At 40.4% G+C, this 20485-nt stretch overlaps 1 protein-coding gene across 2 annotated transcripts in view; it reads right to left on the bottom strand.

Moving 5' to 3' along the window:
• luzp1 (leucine zipper protein 1) overlaps positions 1–20485 on the bottom strand; it is a 38415-nt gene that overhangs the window by 1945 nt on the left and 15985 nt on the right. For both annotated transcript variants that reach the window (XM_014020931.1, XM_014020932.1), the window contains exons 2-5: positions 9233–9577; positions 6941–9155; positions 5341–5930; positions 5069–5248 (exon numbers count right to left, since the gene is read on the bottom strand). In XM_014020931.1, the coding sequence (XP_013876385.1) occupies positions 5069–5248; positions 5341–5930; positions 6941–9155; positions 9233–9364 (3117 nt within the window). In that variant the 5' untranslated portion in view covers positions 9365–9577. The remainder of the gene's footprint in view (positions 1–5068; positions 5249–5340; positions 5931–6940; positions 9156–9232; positions 9578–20485) is intronic.

Here is a 20485-nt window from a genome sequence, read left to right as displayed (position 1 = left end):
ATTAGATAAAGGAAACAACATTAACTGTCTGAACTAAATGGACTGTTCACATCTGAAGTGGGGTCTGTGAACAGGTTATGAACAATCAGTATTTTACCTGTTGTGGTGTTGGATGACTTCAGTTAGGAGAAATAAAGTTGAACCTTTTTTATATTGAAGTCATGGCTAGTCAGAATGAAACTATTTCTCCAAACTGAAGTTATTCAAAAAAAAAAAAAACCAAACAAACACCAAGTTGATTTTAGCCATTTTAAAGTTTTGTAATCATGCACAGTTCTTTTATTAGGACAAACCGGAGCCTTGTTAGGATTTTTTTGTTTAATGTGGGTGCTAACTACATGCTGTTTATGTTAACTCATGTGTGACAGAGAAAGTCTGTGGACGTCTGCCAGAAGAAAAATTCCCAACCAGAAACCCCAAACATACCCCAAGCTGAGAGATTTATAATTTGGTGGACTGACTGAATATAAAAAAAAAAGCACCCAAGTTACTAGTCTGTGGTAGCTGCATCGGCACGTTCCCCCTCACAACCCCAGTAACCCCGCTCAGAAAGAGCCCGACTTAGATGACGGAGCAAATCGGAAAGCACACAAAAACGGCACCCCACTCCTGTAATTTCAGCTTTWAAAAAAAAAAGGCACCATAATTAGTGCCATTTGGTGGGTTGAAGCTGGCTGCTGGGGCACTTTTGGAACGTTATTCTCACTAATTGGCTTTAATGGAGCCCTGCTGCACTGCCTCGCTCAGTCTCCTGGGGTAACGGGCAGGAAATAAGTCACCAGCCAACACAGCTAAGTGGGCGTGCGCTGTGTGGTCACTTCCTGTTCCAGTCACTGAGGGAGGAAACAGAAGGGCACGCTTTCTCCTTCTTTGGTAACTCACTGCTGCATGACTGTAAGCTTCAACAGAATTTCCTGGAAAAGTGTTGCTCCTGCAACTCCAAATAAAGGAGGCTTGTAATGCACAACATATTAGAATCTTTTAAAAAAGGCAATTTGCTTCATTAAATTCAAAGCTTCCAATGTGCCACATATTTGTGCCTTTAATAATAATTCAAAGGATGATCAACTGGTATTTAATGAGTGCTACTTTCACCACAAAACTGCTCCATTTAACATCTGAATCCTTCCAGTTTCAGTTTTCTTTAGAAACAGGTTACTAAGTCTWAAAAGATGGCAAGACATTCATGAATCAAGCTTAAATGTAAAAAATACAAGCAATTTTAAAGGAATTAAAAGCGGGTAAAGTGGGGTWAATTGTTTCAGACTTAATATGGTGTAAATCTCTTCATTTAGCACTGAAAGGCAAAATAAAGCTCAGAATGATACCCAGCAGGTCCGAGAGGCGAAACAAGTCGTGTGTTGGAGCTCCTGCTAAACTAATTAAATAACTGCTTTAAATCTCTTTGTTCTTGGTCTCTGGCCCGATTTGAAGGAATGATGATGCGCTGCCAACCAAAACTGGTAAATCTGCTCCTCCGCAGGACAATAATCTTTATACTCCYGGGCAAATGTGACAAAAGGAGTTGAAACTCTTTTTTTTCTTTTTCCAAATTTACTGTCTCCCATAAAGTGTTTCTACCAACGACTAAAAAACACAGTGTAGCTGCTCAGTGATGTTTCTTAGAGACTTTTTTTTCCCTGTTTGGGTCACACCAGGGGAATAGTAACTACAGCAGAGCTGATTTCACACTTTACTTTGCTGCTCACCACTACCTTTTTTTTTTAATTCAGCGGAGGATGTTTTGGTATCTTGATCAGCAGCCGTATCGGCCTCAGTGTCCTCTGCCAAACATAAGTTCAGAGCTGATTCACGWATGGGCTGAGGTTTCCAACCGCTACACTGGGGAGAAAGTACTACAGTGCTGTTCTGTCCATCAGACCAAGGTGTGGMGTGACAGCTATAAAATAAAAAAACTCAATTTTAGCATCGACTGGTTAAGCTTCATACCAATCAGAAACGGCACTGATGTGTGYCACTGACCATCTCCTAAAAAGCAACACTTGTGGGTCTTTGAAATTTTAAACAAATGATAATTAGTCAAAGAAGCCTCTATATGGGTCTGAAACAATAAAATCTTGATCGTTATCATAAATGAGAAAGGTAATCAATAAGATATCACCACCTCTAGACTACTTCAGGGTACTGGAAGGTATTCAGAGTGCCGTGTCTTCCTTGATGAGTATTGATTGACTGATAGTGACTTGGTGATCCTTGGTAAGCTGATTTAAGGTTCATTCTTCACTTTGACGTGACGGATGAGATTCTGATCTCCAGAAAAAACAGTCGTTAAGAACGATCTGTATCTTCGATGAGTTACTTCATGTTCAAAGAGAAGAGAAACAAAAACACTTGTGAACTCGAACTTTGAGAAATCAGGGTTTGGCCAAAAAATAAGAGATGCAAATAAACATGTATCCATTAACCCAATGTTCTGTTGACATTATATACACCAATCACCAACCAGTCATGACTTMTACCATCTATCCCCACTGCAGCTGTATTTGTCCAATCTTCCTGGAAATGGACGCAGTTCAGACCACTGAAATGTTCTAAAAACCCAAACCAAAGACGAAGGGCTCTGCTCCAAGATACTCTTCAAAGTCCATTTATGTTTTCATGGATTGTTTTAATGTTTTGTGGTCGRTTTTGCTCATAATTGCTATCCAAACCAAGTGACCAGTTCAGGCTTCAAGCATCAAGATCAACCCAAAGTTTTTATTGCGCCACAAAGTCAACCAAGTGGCTTGAGGGAATTCCAGCAATAAAAACAAAAAACATATGGGGTGACAACCAGACAGCAGTTTATCAGGTCAGGGCTAATACACCACATCAGTGAAGCTTAAGTTCAGAGCTTTGGGGGGTACTGAGGGTGAAAAAGAACATGAGGTGTGTTTGTGGACCTGAAAACACTAGACAATGGCAGGCCATGTGAAGTGGAGTGTGCCAACCCTGGTAGAAATCCTCAAAYACAAGGTTTTGTTCATGTTGAGGGAGGAGTCACTTTCAACAAAACAAATGCCTCCAACACTTTGGGGAGCATTAAAAGATTGTGGTTCGATGTTAGATAGGTCTTTATTAAAGGCTCCAGCATACTTTATCCGAAGCTGAATACTTGACTCTTGGTCACATAGTTGCTAGACATTTCTTTTTGCACACACTTTTTATAGCCCATGAGACACACGGCGCAGAGCCCCCAGGAAACCCCTCCCACTGCTGTACACATCCCACCACAAGGTTTCTTCCTGCTTGGATACGCTGTATAGCAACAAATCTTTCACGGATAGAGCACCACAACTTTCGGCAGAAGGATTGCTCCATGCGATCAGTCTTCATCCAATTTGGTCTTAATTCCACAAACCATTCTTTTACRCCTTTTCTGAGTTGTGTCTCTGATCAACTCGTTTTGACAAATTAATTAAAATAWGTTAACAAYGAAAGACTGGTCCATCCAGCCTTCACATGTTGGAGCCAGAGTCTGACCCAGASTGAGATGAGAATGAAGTCRATGTAATTGTAGTTGGTAAGTCCAGATCTTTTTGGCAGTTCTGTAACAAATAATTTGGATGACCTGGATGACTCTTAATTTTGTGTTTTTAAAGTTTGACAAGACAGAGGTTGCGGTTTTTGGACATCTTAAGAATAAACTCTGCAGCCTTTTACTTCCTCTGGATGGCATTACTCTGGCCTCCAGTTTTAATGTAAAGAACCTTGGTGATATTTTTTGATCAGGATGACTTTTAACCACAATATTGAAACTGTTCCCAGGACTGCCTTCTTCGACATTTGTCATATCACTAAAATTAGAAGCATCTTGTCCAAAAATCTTGCAGAAAAATTGATCCATGCATTTTACACATCTGGGCTGAACTACTCTTTATTATCTAGGCGTAATAATGGGGATAATAATAATAATAATAATAATAAAAACAGAGCTTTGGTATTGAAAAAGTATTAGATCAGATGTGAAACAACATGGATCAGTGTGTCCCTATTTAAAAAGGGAGGTTTTCCATTCCACTGTTGCCGAAGTGCTGCTCAGGATGGGAAACTGTGGTGAAATGATTCAACGCAATTTACTGAATTCCTTAGATTGTTTTTTGTACAGTGCCCTGAGACGATGTTTGTTGTGACTTGGCACTATATAAATAAAATGAATTGAATTTAATTAAACCGTCACATCCCTTCAGCTGTACGACATTCGGTACAAGAAAAAAATAAAAGCAAGCATGAAGGGTTATACAATAACCGTAACTCGCCCGGGTGAATTTGCACACAAGAATGACACGGTAATTTCCTCTCCTTGAGGTTCTGCTCATGTTCTTTTCTCGCAACTGGGCTTTTTCTTTTCCTGTTTCCTTCCTCCCTGGATTCTGTCCCACCCTTTCTCTCTGTGTGCTCACTGCAGCAGCAAGAGYGAAGCCTGAAGAAACGCTGTGCGAAGGTTGAAGTGAACTTTCTCAGGCAGGTGTTTGAACAGTGGCTCAGAACACAGATTTACCACATTTAAAACTTTTGGAATATTAAATTAGGCAGTGGTCGTTATGGGGATTGCACAGCGTAGTACATGAGATTAAAAAAAATCTATATTAAAAAGGAAATTTGTCATGGAGTGAAGGAAACCACGTATTAGTAAAGAAATGCCTGAAGTAGCAACAGTGCTAAAAACTATTCTAACAGTAGCATTTCTTGAAGGAATGCGTATCGCCCACCACYTTGCRAGTCCAGGTTTTAATCTAARATCTTGYGTGATCTGTTAGTGCTCCAAGTATATGTTGAGGATAACTCTCAGCTACTACCACACCAGACTTTAACTCAGTATTGGTAAAATTGATAAGTTATAGCTACTTTTGTGTTTGGCAAGTTCAAGAACTGCAGGACATCTTCAATCAGGTTGACTCCAAATGTTAMATCAACTGCAAACGCACCTCCAGTGATTAGTTTCTGAGAATTTCAGTCAAATGTGTCAACTGGTTCATGAGATATTTTGCTRACAGACAGACGAGGCTTTCATGGAAACAGGTCATTGTAAAATGAATCACTCTTGTGGAAGTGCACAGTTTCCTACCTGTGTTTGCACAGAGTGTGATCGGTTCCAGGACTGTGAGGTAACAGGTGCGTGGGGGACGATTCTTCCCAGACCTCCAGTTTCCATAGTGGAAGACTGAGAGCTCCTGCTTCGTCGAAACGTCGGTTCCTCTGTTTCCTTGGTGTTCGTGACTGAACTGTTTATTTTACGCATGTACACCTGGGACAGGGAGTGACAATAAGCAAGGTCAATGTTTTTACTCTTATTTTTGTGTAAATTTGCCWAATAAATGTTCTCTCTGAGCCGCTCACCTCTGCAGGAGATGCCTTGGTTCCTTTCTGYGACGACATGCTCCCACCAGCCCCACCTTCAGTGTTTACAGTCTCCTCGGTGTCAAAAGTAGTTGCCCGATATGCTCTCCATGTAGTACCAGCTTCAGCTTCATCTTCAGACAAACCGTCTGTCAGCGCCTTGGTACCAACTCGTTCCTGACCCGCGTCGTCCACCGACGTGGTGAGCCTGTTCCTCCACGTGCTCCTCATAGTCACATTCTTCATGTCTGGTAAACTGTCTTCCTGGGAGTGCGCGTTTTGTCTTTGGCTCCTCCAGCTGGTGACCGTGGTCATGCTGCTGCCGCTGCTCTCGAAGCCCGACTCTGTGTCGTTGAAGTCTGAGGAGGTGGAGTCCACAGACTGGAGGCTGAAGCTGCTGCGCTGGCAGCACACGTGACTGGTGGTGGTCTCCACCCGGGAAGAGTTGTGGGGTTTGGACCTCARCGAGGGATCGTAGTGGTCGTATGCACCGCAGTCCTGGTCTTGGCACGAACGCAAGGGGATCTCACTCTTGGGTATTGATATCTCATACGGGACAGAAACGCTGCCGTGGTGGTCACTGCTGGGGCCTGGCGATCAGCAAAATCATGAGACAAAGATCAATTAAGAATCATTTTACTGATAAATGTCATCCATAACAGTATTTACAAAACCTTTGTCTTTATTTTTTGCTTAATTCACGACATTTATAATTCCACTGTAAACTATAGACATAAATTTGGTAACAAAGTTATTTATGGACTTTATTAGGACAAAAAAACATACGTGAGAGTTTTGAAAAGCCAAAGGTATTTGCATAACAAACAAAACTCAGCTGAGCAAAAAAAGAAAACAAAGTTGATTTAACATTAGCTGATTTTTCATTTAGAGCAAATTTTGTAAATGTTTCTTATAAAAAAATTAGTTAAAGGTGACATGAAATCAATTAAAATCAACTTAATCAGATCATGAGCATGAGATGGCGTACATCATAATTTAGCGGCTCTAATTACTTGGTAGAAATTTGCTAAAAGGAACAACTGAAACAAATGCAGAGAAAACAAGCTGTTAGAAGAAGTAGAAAATACTTTCCCTGATAAATGGGGTAAACAAAAGATCCCAAAGTGCAATTTACTACTTGCAATTATTATTATTGTGCAAAACTATCTTATTTAAACATCCACTGTTAGTATTGTCAGAATACCAGTTTTCTGAAGGACAACATTTTGGCGGCTTACGACAATAAATCCATTTTATTAATGAAAATATATTTTATCATTTATGGTTTCCAATCAAAAAAATGCTGTCATTCTTTCCATAAATGATTGGATTTAACTTCATTTTTTAAAAGAAAAAATAAAACAAACTGTACAATCTTAATGAACTAATCAACCACAATACAATAAAAACAATAGTTATTTAAAATTGGAATTTTGTACTTAAAGATTGTTTGGTTTCTTTTGAGGGTTTGACTAAAACAGTGAAGCACCATTACTATTTCTCTAACTTTCTAATGAGAACAAATGAAAAAGCAAAAAGGGAATCAAATTATTTTGTATTGATCTGGTCCCAGTTCTCGTTCTGAGCAGTTTCCACCTACCTATAAGGATGTTACTCGTAGATGTGTGGCGTTCTCTGACCGGCGTCGGCTCGCTGGACAAGCTGCTGCTGCTCGTCCTGGAGGAGCTCGGGTCGTTGGGGTAGATCGTTATACTACTGGTCATTTTACTTGCGGTGGTGACCGCTGGCTTGGTGGAGATCTTGGGCTTGCCATTTGTAGACAAATATTCTGAAATCATCACTTCTTTCCTGTCGATCTCCACAATGGCGGGCTTAATAACAGCTTTCGACCTCAGAGACTCTCTTGGGCTGAACACCCTCTGGATCTCAAGTGCTGATGGGGTATGTTGTCCTACGTCTGATAACTGAGTCCTACTGTGCAGCTCCTCGTCAAATGAGCTCCTAGAAGACGACCCCTCTGAATGAGAGTACCTCGTATACCTGGAAGGTGCAGTCCTATCGCCTATAGTGGCACTCGTCTCAGTTACACGTTCCACTTCAGAAGGCCTGGAGCTGTTGGATTCTGTTTCCGAAGCAGAGGAATGACCGTCTGACCCCTGATCAGTGGGCGGGACTGGAGTGATGCGAGATCTGCAGGCTGTGTATGAGCCGTTGGTTTTGGACAGGGTGGATGCCACAAACGCAGATTCCTGAACCTGGTCTGCAGAGTCCTGATCTAGGGCGGAAACAGACACCTTCTCAAGTGCAGAGACGCTATTCWTGTTATTGGAGCTTTCAGGCACTGCATCAGAGTTGTTGGACTCGCTATCACTACCTACATATCGCTTCGAAAACCTCTCTCTGCTGCTTTTCATCTCCCCGTCAGCCTGTTTGTGCCCTGTGCTTTGAGACTTCTGATCGTTAGCTGCTGGAGGGTAGCGACTCAGAACAGACAACTTTTTAACATCAGTAGTAGTTGAGTTTACTGAGCTGTAYGGAGCTCCCCTCAGCTTTTCTTCAGTGACTCGTGCTGTGTCTTGTATTCCGTTATCAGATGAGATCATAGCAGTATGGGCTTTCGGTGTCCTTTTGCTCTTCATGGCAGGACTGAGAGCTCTCCTCACAGAACTCGGAGAACTAACCTTGGAGTAGCTCGGGTCTTTGCTCCTCAGTTTTGTCTCTCTCTTATGCTGAGGCGAGAGCTCCCTGTTACTGCGCTTGGGGGAACTCGGTTCTGAAGCCGTTGCCGCACTTCTGTATTTAGGTTTCTCTTGTCTGAAACCCACCTTCACAGCGACCTCCTCGTTCTCAGCTTTACCGTTCTCYAAGAACTTAGGACTGTTGGTGCTTCCATTGCCGTGTTCATCCAGAGTGCTGATTCCATTTCCTCCAAGCCCAGCTTTCCCGCAGATCTGCGTCTTTAGCTGCTCCAACTGCTCGCTCAGCTGATGAGCTCGGTTTTGTTCCCTCTGGAACTTCTCGTGAAGTTCGCCATTTTTGAACTCCGAGTTCTTCAGATCTTCCTCCACGATCTCCAGCTGTTTAAGGCGGTTCTTCAGCCTCTCTACTTCCTGCGTCAACTCCTTTACTTTGTTGTCTTCCTCCTGCGAGCCCTCAAGACCACTGTTTTTCTTCTTGTGAGATTTGTTGACAATGCTGATKTCGTCTGTCAGCTTTAAGGGATCAATGCTTTTCTTGTATCCAGTCAGTTTATTTGTGAAAAATCCAGACGATAACTCATCCTCGATTCTTGAACTCATGAAATCAGCACGACTAGGATCTGCCGACATACCAAGCAATTTCTTTTTTTCTTCCGTCAGCTTTAGAATGGTCTTCTCATCTTCCTTTTGCTTCTCCATTAGTCGCTTGCGCTCACAGACAAAGGCCTGAGTTAACCCCTTCAGTCTCTCCAGCTCCATAGCCAAAGCCTGCTCTGCTTTCTCCAGCTTTGTCTCAGAACCCTCCACTTCCTTCAAACGCACTTTGAGTGTTTCCAAATCAGAGGAGAGCTTCTTGGTCAGGTTCTTCTCCTCRTTGAGGCTAAGGCAGAGCTGGCTACAATCAGACTTACTTTTAGCAAAAGCTTCTTCCAGTTTCTCCAGTTCAGCCATCCTCCGCTGCAGGCGTTCAATCTCTGCCTTTAGCTCCTTGGTGAGGCTTTCCTCTTCTTCCAGTTTCTCTCTAACTGTGCGACAAAGGTCTTCGGCTTTGCGTACCTCTTCATCTTTCCCTTGGATCTTCAAGAGACGCTTCCTCAGGGACTCCACATCACCGAGAAGCGATGAGTTGCTGCCCTCTGCCTGGATGACCTTGTCCTATAAAAGGGGAGAGTTTATTAATGTTCTGTATTAAATACACAAAAACAAAAAGGCAGAAGTCAACCAACACTAACCTGCAGATCAAGCAGCTCATCCTCCGACTTCTGCAGCTTGTTGGTTGCTTCTTCCAGTTCATCCAGTCTTCTGCTGAGACTCTGTAGCTTGTGCCTTAAATGGCGGTGTGTCATGTCTTTATGTTCCGACATGGCTGCGACGTTCTATGTAACGGATCACTTGGGTTTGTTCTGCTATCCAGATTATTTGACAACAGAGCGTTTAGGGTTCCACATCTGTGTGACAGGGACTCTAAGCCTTAAAAGCTGTTTCCTTTTAGCAATTTGTTTTCTCGTATTCTTCCAGATGCCTCTTCAAGTCTTGAAAGTTTCCTCGGAGTGGTGTTTAGCAGACAAATCTGTCATCTGTAGGAGGGAAAGAGGAAACAACACTTAAGTCATTCCTGGTTTGTCTATGACAATAATTTGCATTCTCAAAAGTAGTCGTGTGAGCAAAGCAAACACTTCAAAAGGCAGTGGAAATTGGTTAACTGTATCCTTCGCCACATGAAACAATCACGAAAATAAGCAAGAGCAGATTCCCGCAGTGATTTATATGTTTCAGATGGAAACAAGTTGTTTAACAATAACTGATGTAGTGAGTAGCATCTCATTCCTTAAACAACYACGTTGGGGAGACACATTTGAAAAAAAATACTGTTTTTAAATGTGTTTAAATTATTGGTTTGTAGCAAGCAAACCATACAGTATGACAAAATAAAGAAACTACTATATAGACACTTAAGTTTGCAATGATGTCAACCAATTGAAAAGAAAATTGAAAAGGCAAGCAAACAAAAGAATCTTGCGTAGTTATGACTGGACACAAGTACTTTTTTGCTAGGRAGTATAAATATTGGATTTTGGAGTGATTTTAAAAGGTTCTGGATTTGTTCTTTGCTGGAGTGATTGGTGGATCAAGGTAAGAGGAGCAGGAGATGTGTAGTTTCTACTTTACAACACAGTGGGGACTGTGTTATGGACTGGGGGTGGATTCTCTTGGTACCATTATATATAGAAAAAACAAACCATCCAACTACCTGAATATACCAGAAAATCATCAATAGTTTTGCTCTTTCTTAAAAGGGGCTATATCATGTAAATAAACTTTGAGTTTTATATCATGTTATAATGTGATCCTCTCATCAAAAACATGACCAGAGTCTTGCTTTGACTCATTCATGCATGTTTGAGAAATCCTGTAGTGTCCTGAGGCAGCCGGGCAGGGGAGCAAAAACGACAAGTTGGACCTAGAACCACCTTTTGGGACCAGCTCCTCCTCTGGGCTGTGTCTCCAAGCTGAGCTTCCTCATCACAGAGCACATACACCCACCAGGCCCTGTGCTGAAATGGGCGGGACAGAAGTGGAAGGAAGTTTATAAAGAGACAGAGGCCAATTTGAAGGCATTCAGAAACAGATACGATGAGAAATCAAGTTTAATTTCTATTTTAACATATAAAACAGCATTTTAAAGGGATCCCTGATTAGTTGTAACATTTATTTTAACTGTAAAATAAGGACTGTAAAAATACTGTAGTCTGTTTAGTTTTGTACATTTTTAAAAATATATTTCAACACGGACAGAGCCATTTTTTTTACATGCAAAGCATTCTGGGTAAATGATGACGTTGATAGGTCCTCGGTGTGAGTGAACTATATCCACCCTGAAGATTAATCTTGGACAATATCTGAWGATCGACTCTTTTAAATGAAACCAGAGAGCGTTGACAGAGAGGAGAAGGTAGAAATGACTCAACGTGTAACTGAAAATATAGATGGAGGACAACAGAGCTGCTTCATGGAAGAAGAACCTCAGCTTAGCCCGTTAGCCTTTGTGCTAGCACTGATGCTATATTGCCTTATATGTATTAGCTCGGTGCTAGTGCGACAAACAAGCTAAACTGAGGTCCTCCATCCATATTTTCAGTTACAGGCTGAGTCATTTCTACCTTCTCCTCTGTGTCAACGCTCTCTGGTTTCATTTAAAAGAGTCGATCGTCAGATATTGTCCCAGATTAAACTTCAGGGTGGATATAGCTCGCTAGCAGCCTCGCACCAATGACCTAACCACGTCATCATTTACCCAGAATGCTTTGTGTGTAAATAAAATGGCTCCGTCCGTGTAATATATTTTTAAACTTTTAGTTTAAAAATTATAAAAACTAAACATCCTACAGTATTTTTACAGTCTTTATTTTACAGTGAAAATATATGTTTATTAAGTAAAGTCTAATGTTACAACTAATCGGGGATCCCTTTAATAACAACTGAAGGTGACATAGTTACTTTTTATGGTATATATTTTAATTAAATGCCTGCGAAACATAATATTGCCCCTTTAATGACAAGTCCAGCCGTTAATACCAAGTTTCATCGAACTCAATAAGCAAGTGGCTCATTTTGTTCATGTAAAGATACAATCAAGCTTGTGTGAATCTCTGTAGATATTTGTCATTCAGCCACCATCCTGCGCTGTATTTCACCTTGCCTGCCCTTCGATATTGGGGGGGGGGGGGGGGGGGGCAGCAGCCCCTTTACGGGCTTGTGTGTGGATGGGGGTTTCAGTATAGCTGTACAGGCTTGCAAAAAAAAAGAAAGAAAGAAAAAAGAAAGACCCGCATGCTTTGTCGTCTCCCTGCTCTTGTATCTCACATCGATCCCTGCTTGCTTGCCTGCTTCTGCTGACAGCAGCACATCTCACTCACACTCACCCTCCTCCACTGCCTGCAACACCAGCCCGTCACAACAACACTGCAGTCATTATAGTCCCCTGGGACAGTGGCAATGATGAACAGAAATCCCTGACAGAGATGTTTAGATCCCCACTATCATGAGGGATGATCGAACAAATAAGAAATCATACATTTGCTACTGATATGGGGCATTTCAGTCTTTGTGTTTTTTCTTCATTTGTCTGTATAATTATGTATGGGGAGGGTTACTTTTATTATAGTGTGTCAGTTCCTACCTATAAGCCCAGCATGATCATTAGCACACTCCTGCCTGTCAGTAAGGTCACCATACATCCAATACTTGTCTCATACATGATTCAGATGGTGGGCTTTCCAGCCACCACCTTCACTTCCATTTTCTATCATCCCCTTCCCCCAACATTCATCTGTAAGGGTTATACGGGTGCAAAAAAAAAAAAAAGAAAAAAAAAACATATTGACCTAAGGGTAGGACACATCTGGACTTATCGACTCCCCCACCAACAGCAGGCTCCATACAGCACAGAGTCTCCTCTTAGACCTGGTTTACAGGCTTGTGTTCAAAGATCCCACTTAACCAGAACATCAAAAAGGACATGGCAATTTTCTTTTACATTTTGAAGACATGAACCAGTGCAGTAAATCTACATGTACAYGTGTGCAGATTGTAGACAAAACCGTACGAACACGTCGTTACGGTTAACTCAAAGATAGAATAATATAGTGCCATTTTGTGTACAAAGACCAAAGTTGTCTTCCCACAATTTATTAAGTGTCTTATTGAAAATAAACAAAAGCAATACACTTTGAAAGTCAACGCATCAAAGATGACTTTATGACAAAATAAAYTGAGGAATCAAAGGATTCAGATGTAGTGTTTAATCATGTTTTTCTTTTCATGAGGTCTGGTGGTTTAGTAATCTCAATGAGTTCAAGCCATCAAAGAATTAAAGTACATGGACTGGAGGGGGAAAGGGGGGGGGGGGGACCCAAACAAACAGAAAAAGCAATAAGTCACACAACCCGCTCAGACGCCAAGAACACTTTTGTCGCTAAGTCACCTTTTGAAGCATCAGCATTACTCATTTGTGACATTTAAAGTGAGTTGTAGTAGTTCTCTGTTGTCCAAAGCTGTTCCAACTGATTTCCTTCCAGATAACCATTTCAGAAAAATGATGAAGCATCCATCAAATTATGTGCCAGAATAGTTGAGTTTAGTTCTTAGAMAGAACCCAAGGCTGCAGGATGACCTGCAATTATAGAAACTTCCTGTTCTCTCTGCACTTAATAGTGGCTTTAGCCCATCGGTCATTATCCTAACTCTGATTTTGAGCACGACAACACACCCCAGTTGAGTTTTGTGTCGGTTAATAAAGGTGTTTTGCTAGGTCCAGTTACTCCTGTCATGGCGCTCTTCCCTTCATTCTTCCTTTTTATTTGTTTGCGAGTTTTCTGCCACCCTCCCTCATCTTTTCTCTTCCATCTCGCTCTCTCTCTCAGACACGCACAGCAGTTCAGCCAAGTGTGCGCTTTTGAGGGGTGGCAGTGCATGTAAAGTGACTCTGGCAAGGACCGGCCATTGCTGAACCAATCAACATACCTGATTCACTTACACCAGGCCCAGAGCCTCATTAGCTACAATCTGGGACAGGCAGGAGAGAGATAGGAGGACAGAGAGAGGGAGATGAAATGAAGTATGGGGAACAGGTGAAAAAAAATCAAGTCCCTGGTATTTGGTTTATGATGGCCAGTCTTATTGGTCCAAAATTCAAATAAGTACTTATAAATATCAACATTTTTGGAAAACTGTATCAGGAAATTGTCCTCTTTTATAATTTCTCACAGAAATGAGACGTAGCTGGTTGTCTAAAAGGAATGTTTGACAAGCAGAAGGGMAAGCAGATGGGAAAAGTAGAGCTGAGGTATTCTAAACTCAGCTCAATTACAGTTTTATTACAGTTTTATTCCCGTTCTGCACTTCGACAGTAATGAAAATCCTAGGGGGAGGTGAAGAAATTTCTAATGCAGTTCTGCATTTAGTTTCTGCATTTACAATTCCATCATTCTGCTGAAACTATACCTTCCATGTTACAAAAATTAAAAAAACAAAAACAAAAAATACAGGTGAATTTTGCTCAAGGGATTTTTGCTCATTTGTTTCTGAGCACTTTGATGTAATTGTCTTTTGTAGCTGCTGCACTATGTTGTAAACCATAGGGATTAAAAACAGATGCCTGCTGCCACGTCCAGTTCAAAGCAGGGCTGCTTGATAAAGGCATTGTTCCAAATCACCATCTTATTGAGTTTGCTGTTTACAATGATTAATACAAACAAATTCAGACGTGCACAGCAGCCCTGGAAATTTACATTTTTATTTTTGCAAGAACTGTAGAATGACTGCATCAAACAAGGCAGTTAACTCAGGGCTACCTTAGCCAATTTTAAGTCTGTAATATCTTTAAATTTATGAACAGAGCAGGCAATTCTCCAATAAATGGACTCAAGACTGGTTTGTATGTTGATTTCTATGAAATTATGAGTAAACAAGTTCGTGTTCTAAAATTGATAGTGTTATTCTTCCCTACCACCAAGGAGACTAACACAGCTTGGTCTTCGTTGTCTCGAGTTTGTTTGCTAAAACCTTTCCATTGGAAGTGAATGTCATTGTGTGTTAAACCAACAACAGAATCTTTTGATTTATTTTAGTAGTTTACTAAACTAAATAAAAAAATGTAAAACCATATGGCTAGCATTTGGAGCCTTTTTCATTTGAAAAGAAAAAAGGTTTGGAAAGATGGTTGGAAACGTGATCATTGTGACAATTTTTTTTWAAAAAAAGGAAGGATTTAAGAAAATTATTGGTGCTTTTTGTCTCTTCACATGGATGATACCAAAAGGTTAGAAATTAAAAATGAAATCCATCAAGTATTCCTGCACTCTTTTAAAACATGCAGACACACACAGGCTTTAGCCATTTTCTTCCTCAAGAATATTTGGCTTTTCTCATGAAAAAAAAAAGTAAAAGAAAGAAAATTCTCCTCTTTGTTGCACTTGACATTAAGTTGGGTTTGAAGCTCTTCTGCTTCATAAACAGTAGTTAATAAAAGGGCCACAGTCCAATTGCAATGCCTCAACCACATCTTCAGATAGCGGGCTGTTGCCAGTTTGACTAAGTGTGACAAATACTGTGTACTTTGTGCACACCAGTTCATGTGTGTGGAAGGACAACTGTAGCGGATGGATCCTGGCACAGCAGTGGAAGCCACAAGTTGGTGGAGACCTGATGCTTGGCCAGCACTTTTCTGTTTTTCCAAGAAAAAAAAGAAAAACCGGCATCCCATAATGGTCGGTTTGCCGTTTCCTGTGCTGTCATGTTACTTTTGTGCTTGTTCCTTTCTTTTCCTTCTCTTAGTTTAGCACTGCTTTTGGAAAAAGTGTGGAATGAATAGTTGAGTTTAATTTCAGAAAGATAAAAAGAGTGAGTTAGTTTGTTGGAGCGTGCCAAACTAGAACAAGTCTAAGTTCTTTATTTTTACTTTATTCTTAAGATTATGAATAAAATGGCAAATTCTAGTTAAAAATGTGCAAATGCGGTGCTGTCTGTGAACAAAATGTAATTTCCTTTTAAAAAGGAGCTTTGTTTATGGAAGAAGACATGGAAGTTAACCACATTACCACCATAACAACAAAGAGTTGTGTTCTTGTCACTCAGTCAGCGTGGACACTTTGTTCCGTTTCACTTTGGATTTCCAGGCATTTGTAAACTGTCTAGCCTTGCTAGTTTTAYATTACAACCTCTTTGCCACCTATGAAGACAAGTAAAGGGGAAACAAAACTTCTGATCTGTGCAGAAGGTGTATGAGTTGTGTTAACKAAGACTGGTTGGTAAAAGTATACCCTGATACACTTTTAGGCAAAAGGCAGCCAAAGGTTATGTTTAGACAAGTGACATACATTTACATAAATACCACAGTCAGATTTATTTTGACGCTTGTAATGGAAAGACACCACTTGCTTTCTGGTCTTAGCTCAGTAACTCAGTGTTTTCTAGGTCTCTTCTCTCCTTCCTCCTCCMCTGACTGTCTACTTCAAGAGTCTTGCCACATTGCTGGCTGAATACCAAAACTCTTGCTTGTACAGATAGGCATGATGAGAAGAACAAACAATAASATCAGGGAACCAAAATGAGAAATACATATTAAATCAATAGAGTAAGGTGTTTACGAGGAGGGACAGATGGGAGTTTTAGTTCTTGTCAGCTTTTGTTTTTATTTTTTAATTCATGATGTGCAAAAGCTTTGGATTCTCTTTACATGTCCTGACTGAAGACTTTGAAGAAGTACAATCAAATTCAAAGCCCCGAAGAGATTGTTGGCTCCGCTCCTAATCTTATCTTAGAGGCTGAACAGTAAATTAAAGTATGTTCTTTGGCAGAAATCTGCACTGTATGAAGGATTACGTCTACAAGTCGCTGCTACTGCTATACAGAAGCCCTGGAAGGACATTCGATGCTCTACTAAAAGGAGCCATTCCCCCAAAATACCAACCAGTACCTAGTTTGTCCTCAGTGCAGCCCATGACATCCTGTTCAGTTTGACTATTACATAAAAGGCAGGCAAGAAGAACTCAAAATCAGACTCAATACTTGGATGAGTAACAAACACAGGTCTACTCTCTCAACAAAAACCCATGTATCTCTGAGATTCCACATCAGGATTTAATATATATTTAGTTTATAGATGTATCTGATAAACACAGAAGGCTGAAATATTGGTCATGGCTGCATCATTAGAGATATAAATTCCTAATAACCACATGCAATATGTGACAGTCAGACAACAGAATAGAACTGTCAAAAGACACTACTTGATGGAACATCAACAAAACAGCCATGAGAAAGAAATTTACTGTATCTTAACCACAAACAACAAAAGCATTTAAAATCTTTTGGTCATACCTGCCTTTAAAAATGAAATTGTTGTTTTCTAGCAGTGTTCTGTTGTTTTATGGCACGTCTCCGGTCTACATGTCAATACGTCCAGGACATAAGTGGATCCTGAGTGACTTACTATCAGCTCTTGATGAGTTTTTATCTTGCAGGAAAAATACCAAAATCCAAAGTTCTTCATAGTCCAGGGTTTTGACTCATAAAAAAACAAACTTCTACTAACAAAAAAAAGGGTGGAAAATGTTACTTTGTACAATTAATCTCTCCCATTCTGGCAGGAAAACTCTAAAACCCAACACACTTTCTCCTTCATAGATTTACACAGTAAAGCATCTGTAAAAATCCAGTTTTAGATGAGGTTATAAYGGCCAACTTTCACAAGCTCGTCCCAGAGCGAGCTCCTCTCAGACAAGTTTGGCGATACTTTTGTTTTTAATGCAAACACTCAGATTTACGTCCCATATGACATGCCATCAGGTTCCCATGAAATGCTTCCTACCATCTAATCCACCGTGTCCTAAGCGGTGTGTTGTGCTCTGTCTCTGAGGTCAGAGGTCACTGACATTATAAACACGTAAAACACTCAACAAGAAAAACTGTGGCAAACTGGGAGGGGAAAGTGTTGATAAGGGGCACAAATTCCTTCTATAGTTAACCCTAAAAACAACCTTAGCTCAATTTGTTAGAAATTAAAAAAATATTTTTTTTTTTCTGAACAAATACAGCAGATTTTAATTAGCAATCTATGTATCTGTCTTTCACAGAATAATTGTGGTCGGGTCACAGAAACAACACATCCAGGAGAGAAACTCAAACATTCTTCACTGTAGCGGCACTCTCCAGCCCCACCTGGAGGATCCCAAAGTGTTCCAAGGCCAGAGAAGATAGACAATCCCTCCRGCAAGTTCTGGATCCGCCCCRGGGCCTCTTCAGAGTAGGATGTGTCTGGCAAACCTATATAGAGAGGTAGCCAGGAGAATCCTAACCAGACAACAAAAACACCTCAACTGACTTTTTTTCAATGTGAAGGAGCAGTGGCTCTTCTCTGACTGAGCTACAACTGAATGACAGAGTTCCTAACCCTGTCTAAAGAGAAATGAAGGAACCTCATTACAGCCACTTGCATCTGGATTTCATTCTCGCGATTATGATCCAAATATCATAAGTGAGGTTTAGAATGTCAACTGACCAGTAAATCAAGACCTTTGTCTTTAGATCCAACATTCTTTTCACTACAACAGACCATAGCAACGCACTCATTACTGAGTATGTCAATCCATCTTACCCTCCATCCTACCATCACTCGGGAACAAAATACCCAGATACTTGAACATCTCCACCTGAGACAAAGACTCATTCCCCAAGCCRGAGGGGGTATTCCACCCATTTCTGGTTATTTGACAGAGCAGAAATTAGTATTCCCAATATGAAAATAAAAAACTGATGGGGAAAAAAATGTTTATTACTGTAATGTATAGTATCAATCTGGAGTTTAAACACACCAACAGTATTCATTCAACATTATGTGTGTAAAATGAACAAATACAAATTAATCTGATGGTATTTTAATGGAAACACATGCTTCTTCTATGGGTTTGCTGATTTCCCTCATTATATTTAGAAAAACAAAATAAAACAAAAAATGTCAACAACAAAAATACTAGACTTGAGGTTTCAAAGTTGTGACTTAGAAGTCAATGGGTGAATTCCCTGTGGTTCCATATAATTGTAGTTAAAAATGTCCACATGTTTAGCCTTTCTTTTTCTATTGTGTTCTGCAACAATCTTTGAGTTTAAGAATTTTATTTTCTAAATTGACATAAAACTAACTTTAAAACAAGGAAGAGGTGATCAGATGGTGGTAGTTTAAAGTTTTCAAATTACTTTGAGCATTTCTTTGTTTATATCTTTTTTTTTTGTTAACTCTGTCTAATGTTTGGTAGACAGAAAATCCTAAAAATAGATAGGAATTATAAAATTAAAGTTCATAATGAGCTTTTAATTTGATAAAATTACTGTCAACAAATAATGAAAAACGAGCGCATATAAAAATGTAAATGCAAGACCTTTCTTGAACAGTTTTAACAAAAAAAAAATGACTTCCTGTTAGAAAAGCTTCAGCGGTCAGGACCAACACTATCCACCTTACCTATTCAAACACTGCCTCACAGCTGTTCAAACACACACAAGCAGACGTCAGCTAAAAAAWTTTTTTTTAATTAAAGTCCTTAAATGACCCGACAAACACTCGCAGGATACGTGAGGCTACGACTGACGATGAGCTTCCTGAGAAAGAACGTGTGTGAGTGTGTCACCATTTTGCGGTGATAAGAAAGCATCACAACATGATGATACTTGTTCAATTCAACACCAAAACCATGGGTCTGTGTGAACAAGTGTGAGTCAGGCTGAGAAAGAATGCAGAGGAATACAGGCAAAATGTTAAGCAAGAACTGAAGATGTAAAAAATAAAAATAAAAATAAAATACTCCCAACAGCTTGGCAACATGGTCATTTCAGAACTTTAAGCTTATTTGGATACATCCAGTCACTTTTTGGACCAAGAGCAACCATAGGAGACAGATCTATGGAGCAAAAGGCAGAGTCCTGTATGAAGATGCATTTACTGTGAGCGTGTATAAGTTTATAGCCAAAACAGTCACTTCTGCAATGTTCATGCTCATCTCCCATTGGCTGGATGAAGAAATATTGTAAAACAGATCAACAAAACACACACCCATAGAGTGACACAGTGAGTGACTACTTCACAGATTACCAAACACAGACGAAACACTCATATCCACCTAAAAAAGGCAAAGACAGCAGTATCTCCTCACCACTCATCCTTTTCGTTCTCTATCTCAAACTCTTGTCATGAGACGTCTAAAAATCCTCCTGCCTCCACTTCTGCAGTCTCATTTCTTCTGTTTCATTCCTCTGACCTTCATCCCATTTTCCCTGCATTTATGCATCTTTTCCTATAAAAGACAACAGCTGATCAAACTTTTCGTCGACAAAGAACTGGGCATTTTACGAGTCCGAGAAGGTGAACCCGGAGACACGGAGTTCATTCAAACCGAGTAGCTCTCAGTGTTCAACCTTCTGCCTGGCTGCTCGACATCACGATCAGTCGCTACATTCCCCTCCTGACAGAGACACGGAGGGCTTGGCACAGGCTTCACCCACCTGAGCCTTGGCATTAGCAGCCTGCTGCGGCTGAACGAAGAGCTCAGTGGCTTTCTGATGCACAAGACAGAGGAGGAGTGCAGCGGTAGCATTAAAGCAAGTAAATGGTTAGCTGTAATACAGAGCCAAATGTAATAATGAGCTATTTTTTTTCGTACGCACTGCAGTTCTGATGCTGCATTCCTTGCATTAGATTTCATGTGAACATTTTCAAATTGTTGGAGATTAAAAAACTAAAAACGTACTTTTTCTATACATCGTGTCCTGCTTCCTCTGCACACTAGACCGACAAGCTCCCTCATATTTTACAATGTGGCAGCACATCTTAAACAGAACAGTCTCCTGCTGTGAATACATGTGTGAACAGAAACTGCAGAAAAGTTTAGTGTGTATATGTGCCAGACCAGGTTTGTGGAGGGGGTGAAGGT

This window comes from Austrofundulus limnaeus, unplaced genomic scaffold, assembly GCF_001266775.1.
Source record: "Austrofundulus limnaeus strain Quisiro unplaced genomic scaffold, Austrofundulus_limnaeus-1.0 Scaffold273, whole genome shotgun sequence".
NCBI classification, from domain to species: Eukaryota; Metazoa; Chordata; class Actinopteri; order Cyprinodontiformes; family Rivulidae; genus Austrofundulus; species Austrofundulus limnaeus.
Note: the sequence above shows the minus strand (reverse complement) of the source record. Positions and strands in the feature narration are given on the sequence as shown.